General features: G+C 37.8%; 1 protein-coding gene across 1 annotated transcript; it reads left to right on the top strand.

Moving 5' to 3' along the window:
- Positions 1 to 4,420: 4,420 nt before the first annotated feature.
- On the top strand, positions 4,421 to 14,662 carry LOC128735243 (solute carrier family 26 member 6-like). The gene is made up of 6 exons (XM_053829739.1): positions 4,421 to 4,942; positions 5,001 to 5,165; positions 5,237 to 5,341; positions 5,411 to 5,552; positions 13,513 to 14,117; positions 14,192 to 14,662. Exons 1-6 carry the CDS (start codon positions 4,421 to 4,423, stop codon positions 14,660 to 14,662), a joined length of 2,010 nt encoding a protein of 669 aa, XP_053685714.1.
- Positions 14,663 to 15,351: the final 689 nt, after the last annotated feature.

Genomic DNA, 15,351 nt, shown 5'->3' with positions numbered 1-15,351 from the left:
ATCGGAATCACCTTTATCGCCATGTATGTAGTCTGGTTTAATGTTAATTCATTGGCGAAAATTAGATAGCAATTGCGCTACCTCTATCTGGTACGTTCGTTTCTGAAACAGAAACACAGATTCTCGGAATCATTTAATCGTTATTATTTTTGATAAATGTTTACTTAATTTAAAGTTTGATATATTGGGTAAACATTAAGCAATATGTTAGTTGCTGTAGGCTGTAGCAACTGCGAAATGCTTTGGTGAAAATATGACGAAAGCTTTGATATGCGTTGACAGTCATTGACAATCAAAGCCCATTCTGTCAGTGATGCGAGCGCCACGTAGCGGGAGCATTGCCACTTACCTTCAAAATGGCGGCAGAGCTTTTACACACGTCCCGAGACCAAGATGAATGTCTGTTCTCTGTGGTTTTACACAGAAATTATATTTATTTTAAACTCTTTGTAGACTCTGGATTGGAAATAAGTTGCAATCAACATGATCGCAGTGACACTAGTCCCGTGATTTACCTGATTTTCTAAAACAGTTGGCTGCGCCTCTCTGTCTCTCTCTCTCTCTTAGATATTTTTAAAAACTTTCGGTCCTCTTAACCTTCTTTAAAGTGAAAGAACCTGTCTCTTACTATTATGTTCATTTTTTACTCATTTTGGCTCCTTTTTCATTTTGCTTTCGACTTATTTTCGGCCCTTTTTAGATCATTTTAAGTTGTTTTTAGCTTCTTCCATTGATATTTTCTTTGATTACTTTTAGATTCCTTTCAACTTCTTTTGTTCAGCTTTCAGATACTCTTTCTGAAACTTTTCGGCCTCTGTTAGTTTCTTTTTTATTGGTTTTTCAATCGCTTTTTAAGCACATTTTGTACTATTCTTACCCTTTTGGTTATTTTTATTTTGATTTTTTCTTTGAGTTGTCCATGAGGCTCTTTCACTGACTTTTGTTCCACTGCTTCTTGTCTTGGATTGTTTTTTTTTTTTTGAAATTTTTTGGACCCTTTTTCAACTTTTTCTTTGCGTCTGTATTTGATACTCCCTTTGGCTCTTTATCTTTTTCTAGACTTATTTTGAGCAACAGTATTTGTAACTTGTACCCCTTTTTATCATCTTGTCTTAGATCGTTTTTCGGACGCTATGTTGACGCTTCCTTAGCTCGCTCTTTTACCATATTCTAGCTCATTCCTTTACTTTTACTTTTACTCATTCGCTGAGTACTACTTTGCTACTTTTGTGGTTCTTCATCTAGTGCGTTTTTTAACTCCTGTTGGATTTTTCTTTGACTTTTTAAGACTCATTTTTGGCAATTGTTTTTCACTCCTGAATAACATGAATAATTCAACCCTTTTTGACCTATTTTAGATCGTTTTTCGGCCAGTGTTTTTACTGTTTTTACCTTTTCGTATATTTTTTGTGACTTTTTCTTTTGCTCTATTGTCTCACCTTTCCTTGACTTTTTCTGTAATTTTTAATTTGAACGTTTCTTTTACTCTTTCTATTACTTATTTGGAACTTAGTTTTAGAAAGTACTTTTGATTCCGTTTTTACCCTGCTTTTGACTCATTTTCTCTCTCTTTTCCGGTTTGTTTTTGACCAAAAGTTTTCTAAAACTTTTTTGAACCTTTCTTAGAACATTTTTTTAACTCTTTCTTTGGTTCATCTTTTAACTCTTTTTGTCTCTTCCTTTGATTCTTTGTTTTGATTTTTTCTTTGAATCATTCTTTTGCTTACTGTTCATTTCTACTGCAGTTTATTTTGGTTTTTAGTCTTTTTCTATCCTTTTTGGCTTGTTTTAGATCGCCCTTTAAATCTTTTTGAGTTTTGTGTTCATTTTCTCTCTAAATCCTTCCTGCCTCTTATCTTGACGCCTTTTTTACTCTTTATTTGAATATTTCTTTTGCTATTTCTTCTACCAATTGTTCTCGCTTCTTTCTTTTTATATTTTTCCTCTAGATCTTTCTTTGATCTTAGATATTTTCGGCAACTTTCTTTTATAGGTTTTTGAATCTCTGGAATCATTTCTTTATTTTTTGTTTTTTTTTCTGGCAATTCTTTTCTCTTTATTTTTGATCGCTTTCGGACACGTTTGACCATTTTTACCTTCTTTTACTCTTTTTAATTTCTGGTTAACTGTTTTCCCGACCCTTTCTTTGACTCCTTATGTACATCTTTTTTAGATTCTTGCTTTAACCCTTTCGCATACTCTTTTTAGATTTATTTAAAAAAATGTTTTTAAATGCATTTTTATTTTTGGTATGACCCATTTTTAACTAATTTTCTCTCTTTCTCTTGATTGGCTTGTTTTCACCGTTTTTCAAAACCCTTTTTTGGTGCTTTCTTTGGTTCGTTATTTGGTTCTTTCTATGACCCTTTGGTTCTTTCTTTGACAGTTTCCTTGACTTTAAATGTTTACTTAAATCCTTCTTTTATTATGACTTGGCTCCTTTATTGGTTTTTCTACTAGCTCTTTCTTTGACTCTGACTCTGACTTTGACTAATTTTTTTCTGTGAATCGTTCTTTCACACTTTTAAAAACTTCTTTTTGACTCATCTTTAATTGTTGGCCTTGATTTTTCATTCAGCTTTTTCTGGGTTGTTTTTGACCATTTCTGGACACTTTTTTGAATCTTTCTTTGTCCCTTCTGTTACTTGTTTTACTATTTTCCTTTGACTCCTTTTAATTTTTTTTTTCTGTGAATCGTTCTTTCACGCTTTTCAAAACTTCTTTTTGGCCCTTCTTTTATTCTTGGCCTTGATTTTTCATTCTGCTTTTTCTGGCTTGTTTTTGACCGTTTCTGGACACTTTTTTGAATCTTTCTTTGACCCTTCTGTCGCTTGTTTTACTATTTTCCTGACTTTTTCTTTGACTTTCCTGACTTTTTTTCTTACTTTTTCTTTAAATCTATATTTGAATCTTTCTTTAACTGTTTCCTCATTCTTTCTTTTTCTCATTCTTTGGTGTTCTTTGTAGCTCTTTTTTACTTCTTTTAGATTTTTTCTGTGACTATTTTTTTACACCTTTTGGGATCTTTTTTATGTGATTATTCTTTCAACCCTTTTCTGGCTTGTATCAGAAGGTTGTTGGACGCTTCTTGATTTCTCTCTTAATTTTATCTCTGACACTTTTTCAATATCTCTTTGATTCGTTTTATACTTTCACTTTTACTTTGATTCTCTCTTGTTGTCTTTCTTTTTATTTTTATTGTTATTCTTGTTTTAACCCAATTTACTTTTGTTTTCCTTTTTTACTTTTTGGTCTACTCTTTGAAAGTTTTTTGGCTCTTTTTTATTATTTCTTTGATTCATTCTAAATTTTTTCATTTACTTTTTCTTCAACCTTCGCTTTGACTCTTTCTTAGAAGCTTTCTTTCGCTCTATCAGTTACTCGTTTTAGATTCTTTGTTCTTAATTTTCCCTCTTATTTCATTCTTTGTCCAACTCTATTTTGGTTTGGTTTTTGACTGTTTTTCAGACCCCTTTTTACTCTTTTGACTTTTTATTTGAATATTTCTTTTACTGATTCTTTGAATCCTTTTTAGAATCTTTCCTAGACCCTTTCCTAGACTATGCAAAAAAATCGGCCCTAAATTTGACTTTTTCTTTGGCTCCCGCTTTGACTCTTGGGTTTCTTTGGCTCTCTCTCTCTCTCTTTGACAGTTTTCTTCACTTTTTTAAACGATGGATGAATTAAAAATGAAGCATACATTATTTTTTATATTTTACCCTTATTTATAACTTTTTCACTTGTTTTAGAATGTTTTTGGACACTTTTTCTTTGCTTCCTTACTCGTTTTTTAATCTTTCTTTGAAACTTTCTTGAATCCTTCTTTCTTTCTATTTAACCGTTGTTTTTGCTTGAGTAAACCTTGCAAAAGATTGACAAAAATTCTGAATACTACTTAATGAATAGATAAAATGTACGTTTAAACTGACCAATAGCGCCCAATTTTCGGCAATTTTAACATAAAATTTGCCGTGACTATAACTAATAACGTGTAGATTTTATATCCAAGAAGAATATTTGAGGACATTTTAGCATTAAAATCAAGTTTTCACGCTCAAAACAGCTTTGAAAACATTTTAACCCCATTGGGATCATGTACAACAGCAATGAACCGAAAGAAAATGCGTAATTTCATCCGGAGAACACCGACTGAAACGTGACGTAGTTGGAATTCGCCTCTAACACATCGTAGTAATCACGATCAAAGTTGGCTTAATTATTAGACTCTGTGCTAATTAGTTTGAAAAACAAAGCTAACATGCGCAGAGTCTGTGCGTACGATTATGCGAATAAGTCAGTGTGACAGTGTTGTGTGAGACAAAGGTAACCTTTTTTTCAGTCCAACAGTAGACACCAAATAAGTTTTTACATGTTATCTAGTACTAAGTGATAGCCCTGGACCAGTTTTTATACCTCCAAAATGGACGGCGATGGACATTACACTCTGGCGATCAGCTCCTTAATGGACAAAAGGGAAGTTCTTAAGCGAAACCCTTCCGCAGAGATTGTAGTAGCTCCAGCGTCCGATCGGAAGGAAAACAACCACTACAGTGAGTACCGACGACGACTTCGATCCTGCCTACCGATCGTCCATTGGCTACCAAAATACGGCTGGAAACATGACTTGCCGGGTGATCTGGCGGCTGGCTGCACGGTGGCAATGATGCACATTCCGGAGGGTTTGGGCTATGCACTGGTTGCGTTTCTGCCACCAGCCGTAGGAATTTACACGGCGTTTTTTCCCGTGCTGGTGTACTTCCTGCTAGGAACTTCGCGATATAATTGTTTTGGTGCGGTTGCTGCTGTGAGTATCCTGCTCTGTAAATCCGTGTCTGAATTAGCTGATGTTGAAAAGCATTTGGATTCAAACAATCCAGCTCGGATGCATAATGACCCAATCGTTGTGGCTGCAACAGTTTGCTTCGCATGCGGCATTATACAGGTAATTGTGATAATAACACCTTTAAAAGATTTAAATTCACTATAATTTTCCACCGAAGCTGGCAATGTACGTTTGTCGACTGGGGTTCGTGTGTTATCTACTGTCGGACGCGTTGCTGTCGGGTGTAACCGCTGGAGTTGGTGTCCAGGTACTCACATTGATGGTCAAAAATCTATTGGGTCTACCATTCACGCCTATTGTTGGATACTGTTGGACGATTCGTGTGAGTTGGTCTTTAGTTCTTTACTAACTAACTCGTTCATAACTTAGACTACCGTTTCTTGCACGGATTAGGCGTATATTGACATACTCAATGAGATCGAACGAGTGAATTTGTCAACCATACTAATATCAGCAGTAACTGTAACGTTGCAACTGATAAACGTCTATTGCTTCAAGGTAAGATGATAAATTATTTTAGGTGCAAAGGTTCGAGACTAAGGTCGTTATATTTTTTTATTTCAGTAGCCTTGGGTAGAAAAATTTGGCAAATTTCCTGTACCAGCTGAAATCGTCATTCTTGTGATTGGAACAATGTTATCAATGTTTCTGCAGCTACCGGAAAAATACAACACTAGGACATTAGGAACTTTCAAATCCGGTGTCCCTGGTAAGTGTATAATTTTCAAGAAATACATCAAGCAATTTGGCTGGAAATTCAATCAATATTGTTAACGTTAACCCGGCATAAAAATTATTCTGGTGGTTTCTCTTCTGAATTGTTACTTATTTCGCAAAAAAAACTACATACCACACTGAAATTCGACCAACACAAATAAAGCTACATATTGGTATGCTTGTCAGACTTGATGGTCCATGAGAAACAATTTAATTTTCAAAAGCAGAAAAATGACTCATGCTTGAACTTAGTGAACTCAGTATAATCATGAGACCACGTATTACTTTTTGGTATTATTTTTCGCTATTATCAACTTTGGCGATAAATAAAAATTAAAACCATGCAATCGTGAATCATCCAATTTAGTTAGAACGATCGATTCGAATTAAATTCTGGATTGCACGATGGTTGTCGATATTTAAAGTATCAATGTGATACGTTATCACCGTAAAGAACTCTTCACATGCACTCTCACGTGTGCTAGATTTTGGGAAAATACATAAATCTTTACAAACGAACCAATAACTTAATGAATACGTATCAAATTCGTCAAAGTTTAGCATATTTTGAAATAATTTGTTTTTAATAGGGTATTGTCGTTATCGTCGGGCCACTGTTATGGTCGGGTCATCACGATTTTACAGTTTTAGTAACTCATGATATCTATGATACAACCATTGTAAAACTTCTTACTGTGATAGCTAACTTTTCACAATATTGTGAGTTTCAATCGTGTATTCAAAACACTCGTACTGAATTCAGTGACTAAATCTTACAAAAAAGTTTTCTAGGCGCAATGAACTTTTCTTCAAGAAATGATTCATGAAATGCAATTAACGAGATAAATTTCGAAAATATATGAAGTGTGTTATGCTGCACACGAAGACTATAGAAAAATCTCCTACAGTAAAGTGTTTGGGAAGGCTAAGGTGAATACTAGAAAAGCGCTATTTGTAAAGGTCGGGCCACTTGAGTAGCCACGGTTGGGCCATCATAATTTTAAGCGCAGAAGCGCAATAATCGCTAGAGAATGTCAGTCACGTAAAATGTGATGAAATAAAGTTAAATTTATACGATAAAAACCTAGATTTTTGTTGTTTTTTTTTTTCATTGTAGTTGTACACTTCGGAAAAGGCGATTGTAGCAATATTGATTTTACAAGATCGTCAAAATTTTGCAAAAATGCAATTAAAAATAGGGTATTTGTACGTATATGAGCAGTTGTTCACGGATTTCATTCTTTTCATGTCTCTATATAGAATTTCAATGCGTATGTCTTAGATTTTCTGCGGTGGCCCAATCTGTACAACATGGCCCGACTATGACAACATTTTTTGTCTTCACGCAAATGCCTATAACTTTTTTATTTTTCAAGCAATCAGTTCAAACCTTTCCAGAAATATACCTTATTCTTAGACCTTTGCAACGATGTATTTGGATTTCCAAAATTCCTTTTTAAACGAAAGTTATGGGCGAATTCCAAAACGTGGCCCAACCACGACGACACTCCCCTATATCTACGTTATGTAGAGAGAATGTTTTTATTCGGCATTGCTGCATTGTTGTTTATAGCAACCACCTAGGAAACCACGTGTAGTTTGACAAATAACAGATTTTTGGTTGCATTATGATGCAATTAGCGGACGTGCAATCAACAAACGGTGCTTTTGACAGACGGGCAATTAAAGTTGTGTTTCTAGCGTCTCTCTTTTTTGCCACCAATTCTTAATCGCAGAATTTTACGCCTAAAACCCCCATGTTCGTTAAGCGCCAAAGGAAGGATTAGTATTCTGTAACAGCGCCAGTGTTGTGTGAATTAGGCAACTACACGAGCGTACCAAGGTATATGAATTGCTCTACTATTTCGCATCGTTTCCCATCCAGTTCCACTTCGGGACGAACACCATTTGAATTCCCACATTCCAGTCCAGCCATCGGGGGTTCGTTTTGGCGGTGTTAATAATGAGTTACAATTATTTTCCACGTTTACTACTAGTATTGCACTTTCCATTGCAATTTAGAATAGCAGGTTAGAGAGAGCAAGGGGCTGTGCTCTCCAGCGTCACGAAAGTGGCGGAAGTCTCATCTATTCTGATGCATGATTTTGACCCATCCAGTGCGCTGCAGCATCGCACTAGGCAGCCCAACTACTTTCATCGGAAAACCATGTTCTAGCATTACTTGTCACAGCTCGTTTCGTTTGACTGAATCATACGCTGCCTTAAAGTCCACAAATGTTAAGTACCCAAGAAACATTTATGCGCTGATTAAACATTTTAGCAGCCATAATTATTCAGCCATAGCTAAATGTGCATCGAATAAAATTTATGTAAACAATTCTACAATACGTATTCAGCCGAAATTGGAGAACTTATACAACCTATTTCGTTTGAGACAGAAAAAACACTTGTTAAGCAGTTATATCTCCTCTATGCGCCTTGTTTCCAGCTTTGCGCAAATTGGTTATTTAAAAACGCACAAAAAAGCCTCTACCAAGCTGCATTACAGCTTCAAAGCAGCTATTAGCAAGCCCGAAGCTTGACTTAGATGTTTAAGAGATGTTTGATCAGCCTGAAATTGTTACTTGCGTAGCTGCTTTCAAAGCTACAATGGAGCTTAATAGAGGCTTTTGCGTGTTTTTAAATAACCAATTTGCGCAATGCTGTCAATTCTATTTTTAGAACGAGAAATAGTTTTGCAATGCTTTTTAAGTCACTTAATCAACGACTCAGCAACCTTTATGCAGCCAAAAAATAAACTATTTTAACTTAAAAAAATAGAAGGCGTCATATGCTATATTTTAAATTTCGAATAACTTGAGTTCGTATATACAAGCTAATTAAAAATGCATGTCGTTATCTTTCGGGAATTGAACCGCCATCTTCTGATCCATAAGCCCTTAAGCAGCTTTAAAGTAGTTCGAAAGCTGTGAGCCAAGTGAAAGCCTCTACTGGTTTATAAAGTCACTTTGACACCTTTAAGCAACCGTAAAACGGTTTGATGGTTATGGCTGTTTAAACGCGGATTGTTTAGCAGAAAAATCCGCTATTAAGCTTATTCATCAGCTTTGGATGAAAGCTGGTTTGAAAAAACTTAAAGTAGCTTAAACATTGCTTGATCAAACACCATTTGAGTGCTTACTTTATGCAGCTTACATCGCTTGGTTTAAGGCGATCCAATGTGCAAAATTTTTCGAAAACAGACACTGATGAAGCCTGCAAGTCGAATGCGAAATACTGATACTTCAGAAGATGGCGATTCAATTCCCGAAAGATGACGACATGCATTTTAGATTAGCTTGCATAGACGAATTCAAGTTATTCGAAATTTAAAATATAGCATACGACGCCATAGCAAAATAAATATGACACTTTCCATTTTTTTTAAATTTGAAAATAAATTATTTTTTGGCTGCATAAAGGTTGCTGAGACGTTGATTAAGCGACTGAAAAAGCATTGCAAAACTATTTCTCGTTCTCGTTCGTTATTTAAAAAGCCTCTATTCTGTGGCTCCTTTGCAGCTTTGAAAGCAGCAATTTCTGGCTGATCAAACGCTTTAATAGCTGAATTTTTTCAACCTGTGGCTGAACTATGGTTTAATTTTAGAAATAAAAACCTTATCCTTGATTTTATCAAGATTCGGGCTTGCTAATAGCCTCTATCGAAGTTGCAATTGTGCTTAATAGAGGCACAGACAAACAGACATAATTCTTGGAAGAAAAATCTTAAAAAATTATCGTACTTCACATTTAGCCTGAACACTAGCACCATCTATAATCGACATTCCCAAATATCAAATAACAACAGGAGTATCCCTCGAAGTAGCAAGTATTTTTTATAAGGAATTCCCTTTCTTTCGTCAAAAAGCGCCACTTTGATCAAAACGGAGACATTCCCAACTAAGCCCAAATTTGAAATGACGGTTTTATCGGTACGAAGTATGGAAAACGAGTGCTATGTCTGTTTGTCTGTGATAGAGGCTTTTGTGCGTGTTTATAGTAAATAATCAATTTGCGCAAAGCTGGAAACCAGGCGCACAGAGGTTATATAAAGGGAGATATAATTGCTTAACAAGTTTTTTTTCTGCCTCAAACGAAATAGATTGTATAAGTTCCCCAATTGCGGCTGAATAACTGTTGTAGAATTGTTTACCTAAATTTTATTCGATGTATATTCAGTTATGGCTGAATAATAATGACTGCTAAAATGTTTAATCAGCGCATAAATGTTTCTTTAGAGGGCTTTTTTATTAAGCTGACAAATCTTTTATTCAGTTAATATAGCACAATTATTGAGAATACTGACGGGTTGTGGAGAGGTTGAAGATGTGCCTAATCTGCTTGTGACACTATCATGTGAAGCAGCTGATTTGCAGCGCATTCGTTGGCTGCTTAAATACTTATAGAATACAGAGGCCTTTGCTTAAATTTATTCAGCGTCTACCACCTGTATTCAGAGTTAAATCAGCTGTAACCAAATAAGAAGCATTTTAATTCAGCTTCGGTGTTTGTTGGGTGTGCTAGTTTTACTCTCGGAACATGGGTCAGGGATGGAAGATCAGCGATTTTGATAAAATCTGTGAGTTATCGCCACACGCACAGATCACGATCCGTACAGATCATGACAAACAGTGAATCTTTATCGTTGATCACAAGATTTTGTTCTCTAAACAGTCTCAGCAGTCGATCATAGTGCGATCACCTAACTGCGAGAAAAAAGATCACACATGTGGTTTGTATTGCGATTCATACGATGCACACAACCAATCGTCTGTATCTGTTATATTTCTCATCGCAATCATACAATGAACATGATCTGACATGAGGTTTGTCAAAATCTGTACGGATCGCGACAAAGTGTTTGTCGCTTACAAGTAGTGATGTCAATGAACCTAAATCTGATCGCTTCTATGATCTTGATCCCTAGCAGCGATTTTTTTTTCATCCCTGTTAGTAACTGTCGCGTCGTGGAGCGATCCTCGCGAAAACCAGCTTCGTATCTCACCGACGAAGGACTCCACAAACAGTCTCAGTCTACAGAACAGAATACGCCATACGGGAGACTACCTTATAGGCAGAATTGAGCAATTTGATGCCTCGATAGTTTGTACACTCGAGTCGATGTCCTTTTATAAGACAATGCCGACATTTGTTTTTCCACCCAGATTCTGACAGTGATCCGGTGGATTGCTTCATACAGCCGCTCGCTTTCCGCTTTTAGAAGTTCAGCCACAAAACTGTTCTTCCCAGCAGCCTTAGGGTACCGCCAGAGTGCAAGCGACATTTCTTGCTGTAGTTATACACGCAGCCCTTTTTCGCCCGAAGTAGGACTGTGCATTTAGCAACATGACTCTGTTGCTCTGTACGGGCCCTTACCGTTTTTCAGCACACTGATTGTCTTCTTAACCTCCTCCTGCTTTGGGTGCTGCACAGCTTGGCCATCGCTCGCCATTCTTATCCCAAGCAACCAAAAGTTCGGATTTCACTTAAGGAACGAACTCGGAAGTTCGGTTGGTCGTAGTACTGGTGGTTCCAGCTTTGCAATTACTGGAGGTAAAGGCAGACCTGCACTATCCAGAACCAGCATGTTTTGAAAACTCACAGGATTCAGGTTAACCTTTTTCTTGCGTTGGCTTGCCGCGCATCTGATGAGGACTTACCGGAGAGTTCCTCACATAAGCCCATCGCCTCATTGTAGGACCGGATGCCATTCCGCTCGATCGTACATTCATAGTTTGGCCATGCTTTTTGGGGGTGATGTTAGTATTCCGAAGCATTTTTTTCACATCTTGAACTCCCTGTAAATTGGGCCACAGCATAATGTTTCCGGATTAATTTTTCTGGGACCGCCGAAAGCTCATTGTGGCCCCTTGCTGTAATTAATTTTGCGTCAGTCAATATTGTTTGCATTGTACCTATATAATTACTAACCTGGATTTTGCGAAAAATGTTGCTGCAGAAAAAATTACCGCTTGCTGCTGCTGAAACATTCAAAACAAACTGGGGAACTGTCAAACGCAAGTTCACATAAAGCTTCGCGCGTATTTTTTTCGAACCATCCTGTTCGAAAAATGTTTCGCGCGTACTTTTTCTGAACTGTCACGTTCGGATGAAGTTTCGCGCGTACTATTTCAAAACTTTCACGTTCGGATGAAGTTTTGCGGGTACTTTTTCTGAACTTCAAGTTCAGATCATGACTTTCAAGTTCAAAAAGAAACCAGGGGCTGTCCTTGATGTTACAGTAAATGAGAAACCGAAGTGAAATCGAAGAGAACATCGAGTGAAATTTATGCAGATCTCATATTACAGCAATAGAGCAGTGGTATGTGTCTAGGTTACCAAGAGGAGTACTCGAGTTTGAAACTCGAGGCAAGTTATGAAAATAAATTAATATTAATAAACAATCATTATTCTTCTGATCTAGGTTTTCGATCTAAGCTTATCATTAATAACCAAAACAAATGGTTTAGTTAAGGACAAAACAAGGAAAAGTGGAAAATTACTTTTTAATTTTGAGATTATCCAAGTTTTTTTTCGAGCTTAACAGCGTTCTATACAGCGACCCAAGCAAACTTTCTAGTTCTGTTTGAAATTTGCTTAGCATTCCTACTTGAAACTTGAAAGTACGGGTAGTTGCTTAAAAATTAAGCTGAATAGAATTCTATTCATGATAATTTGGGTAGCTGATTAAGCTAAAAAATCCACTTTTATCGGAACTTTTGGTTGCTTGGGCGATCTATAAGCTAGAGTCTCGCTTGGGATGCCTCCAAGTGCGTTTCCAAGTGTTGACTAACATTTGAAAAGGGCGGATAAGTCAACTGTCAAACAGAACGAGTGAGAGTTCATTTTCCTATGCTGCTCCAGCAAAAAATAACTCTCACCCGTTCTGTTTGACAGTTGGCTTATCCGCCCCTTTCAAATGTTGGTCGACAAGTATTCAGACGTGGAAAGTTGGTGCTGCAAATGACCATACCTCTGGTCGCGGCAGAGCTTATGAGTATTAGGCCGTTATCGTTGGTCGACAGATGAAGGCTATGCCTTCCGATGATATCCATCCTACGCATAAAAAGCGACTTGAGTTAGGGTATGTTGCTGCTTCGTCGTAATTGCCTATTCCCGTCCTATCCAACACAAATTATTAAAAATATAGTCACTTTAACAGCTTGGGTCATTCGTGACTTCTGCGGGGTTGGGATTTGAACCCGGGACTGACCCCTAGCGATTTTTATGACACATAATGAAAAATTAGTTTTTCCCTAATATGTTAGTTTGTTGACTATCATACGCGATCAATCAAAGTGAGCTTAGATCTATTTGAATGCTTTTTTCATTAAAGAATTCCTAGCAGCCTAATTTCCTACGTTTTTTGTGCGACGAAGAAGAAAATGTCGACTAATCGTTTCAATTTCCGCCGTTCATAAAATGAAAATAACCCACGCAACGCACTGTCGTTGTTCTGCAGCCGGGAAAACTTGCATGACCTGCAGAAATTTTGCAGAATAACATTTGTCATGCCGTCCTACACAAATACATGCGCGCTAGCTTCGTAAACATTATTATGATTTTTAGTTCGGACGATGAAAAATTTTGATGGACGGATTTCAAAACGGTAGGACGAATTTAAGAAGTAAAGTTAGTTGCGTAATTTTAATAATATCTCAAGCAACAATGTGAGTTTTATTGTACTCTTATTGCAGGATTCAAGACCAATTTTGGTCTTAAATACCATCATAAGAGTGTAATAAATGTGTTACTGGGGATGCTTTAATAATCGCTTTTCAGTGATTTCAAAGTTCACGGATCGAAAGGTAAGTGTGTTTTAGTCAAATCAGCACAAGAACTTTTGGAGTATTCATTAAATCCATTCAACAAATGATGAAAATTAGAATGGTTTTACTTACTACGACGGGAATTAGAAATAAACCCTACATGCTTTTTCTTCCTCGTTTCAGTACCATCCCTACCGGACTTCAGCTTGCTGCCTCCGATACTGCCAAAAGCGTTCATGATTGCAGTGGTGTCCTACGTGCTGTCCGTCGGAAAAGCACTTCCCACCAGCAAACGGGAAAAACATACGATCCACTTTAATCAGGAACTACTAGCAATGGGCGCAGGCAACCTGCTCGGGTGCGTTTTCTCCTGTATGCCCACAGCTGCTTGTCCTTCCCGATCCACCGCCCAGTACACCGCAGGAGGAAAGTCTCAACTTACATCTATTGTTTCTTGCCTGCTATTGGTTCCGGTTCTGTTCTGGATTGGACCACTACTGGCACCTCTACCGACGTGCATTCTATCCTCAATCATTTGCGTTAGCCTAGGCGGTCAACTAAAGCAGTTGAAGCAGTTTTTCCAGTTTTGGGAGCGAAACCGTGAGGATGGTATCGTCTGGTTAGGCAGCTTTTTAGCCATCGTATTGGTCAGCATTGACGCTGGTTTGCTAGTGGGACTCGGGTTGAGTTTCCTCGCCAGCTTTTATCGGTTCACACATTCTCACATCTACCAGCTACAGCATGTTCCAAACACCAATCTTTACATGGATATGAAGCGGTTCAAAGGAGTGAGTTCCAGCGTCCACCGAATGCGAAACAGACAACATTTCCGATTCAAGTGTTTCCTCTTATTTTATTTCAGACTGTTGACATAACGGGAGTTAAGATATTCCAGTTCATTGGAAGCCTGAATTTTCTGTCGATTCTATTCTTGGAGCGGTACCTCACGCGTGCCTGGGCATCGGAACTTCGGCTGAAGCTTGTGCACATCTGCAGTGACGGGAAAGTTTACGATAACGACAACAAATGTGTCTGGCGCTTGCGTTACTTGGTCGTCGATTTCAGCGAACTTCGCGATATAGATATGGCGGCCGGAAGCAAACTTCAAGCGCTGCTTGTTCAACTCGACAAGATTAACGTTGAGGTACTGCTGGTCGTACCGGATGGCAGTCCAATGTATGAACTGGTACGGAACACTCTGCCCCTGGATGAGGCAGCAGAAATCCGAAACGGTAAAATATTTACAACGGTCAACGATGCTGTGCTGCATGCCAGTAGTGGCATTACCCGAGCCAGAATTCACTTCCATTTGCTGCCGGGAAATTACTTTTGAACCTAAGCTTTTCTAATCTATACCTATAAAAATGGATTTCTGTCCGTCTGTCTGTCGGAATGTTCCTTATAAAATTAAAAACTACTGAACCAATCGGCGTGAAAATTTGCATGTACAGTTTTTGGGGCCAGGGAAGGTTCTTATGATGGTTAGAGACCCCTCCCCCCACTTTAGGCAGGGGGCTCCAATACAAATGAAATACAAATTTCCTCATAACTCGAGAACTAATTAATCAAATGGAACCATATTTGGCATGTGGGTGTTTTTGGAGGCAGGAATTTTTTTATGAAGCTTTTAGTCGCCTCACCCCTGTGGTAGGGGGATAAGGACTCTCATATAAATAAAACAGAAATTTTTGCGTAACTCAAAAACTAATCGAACTCGAGAAATTTTAGACTCTTTCAAAAACATTAATCAATAACAAGACCACCAAAAACTATCAATAGTAACATTAGATAATTCTGCGCGAGACGGCCACAGGCCGCGAGTGTTGCCAGCGACCTGCCGTCGGAAGCGCCGGCCACTGCGAAGGGCAGCCCCCCGTAGAAGTTTATTTATTTTCCTAGATCTACTGACCTCTATTACTTTCCTTCAGTTGGGTCACCCCTGCGAATTGGTACTTTCTACGAAAAGATTTTCCGTGAAATGGTACATCCCGCGTATGGTTTTTCGCGAAATGGTATTCTGCG

Source organism: Sabethes cyaneus, chromosome 2 (genome assembly GCF_943734655.1).
Source record: "Sabethes cyaneus chromosome 2, idSabCyanKW18_F2, whole genome shotgun sequence".
Lineage (NCBI taxonomy): Eukaryota > Metazoa > Arthropoda > Insecta > Diptera > Culicidae > Sabethes > Sabethes cyaneus.
The sequence above is the reverse complement of the archived record's forward strand: the minus strand, read 5'-3'. Positions and strand labels throughout refer to the sequence as shown.

Bases quoted from the DNA above. Each gene is read 5' to 3' on its own strand.
- LOC128735243 (XM_053829739.1), top strand. From the start codon at position 4,421: ATGGACGGCGATGGACATTACACTCTGGCGATCAGCTCCTTAATGGAC. The intron at 5,553-13,512 runs GTAAGTGTATAA...TCCTCGTTTCAG, and splicing joins TTTCAAATCCGGTGTCCCTG to TACCATCCCTACCGGACTTC. The intron at 14,118-14,191 runs GTGAGTTCCAGC...ATTTTATTTCAG, and splicing joins ATATGAAGCGGTTCAAAGGA to ACTGTTGACATAACGGGAGT.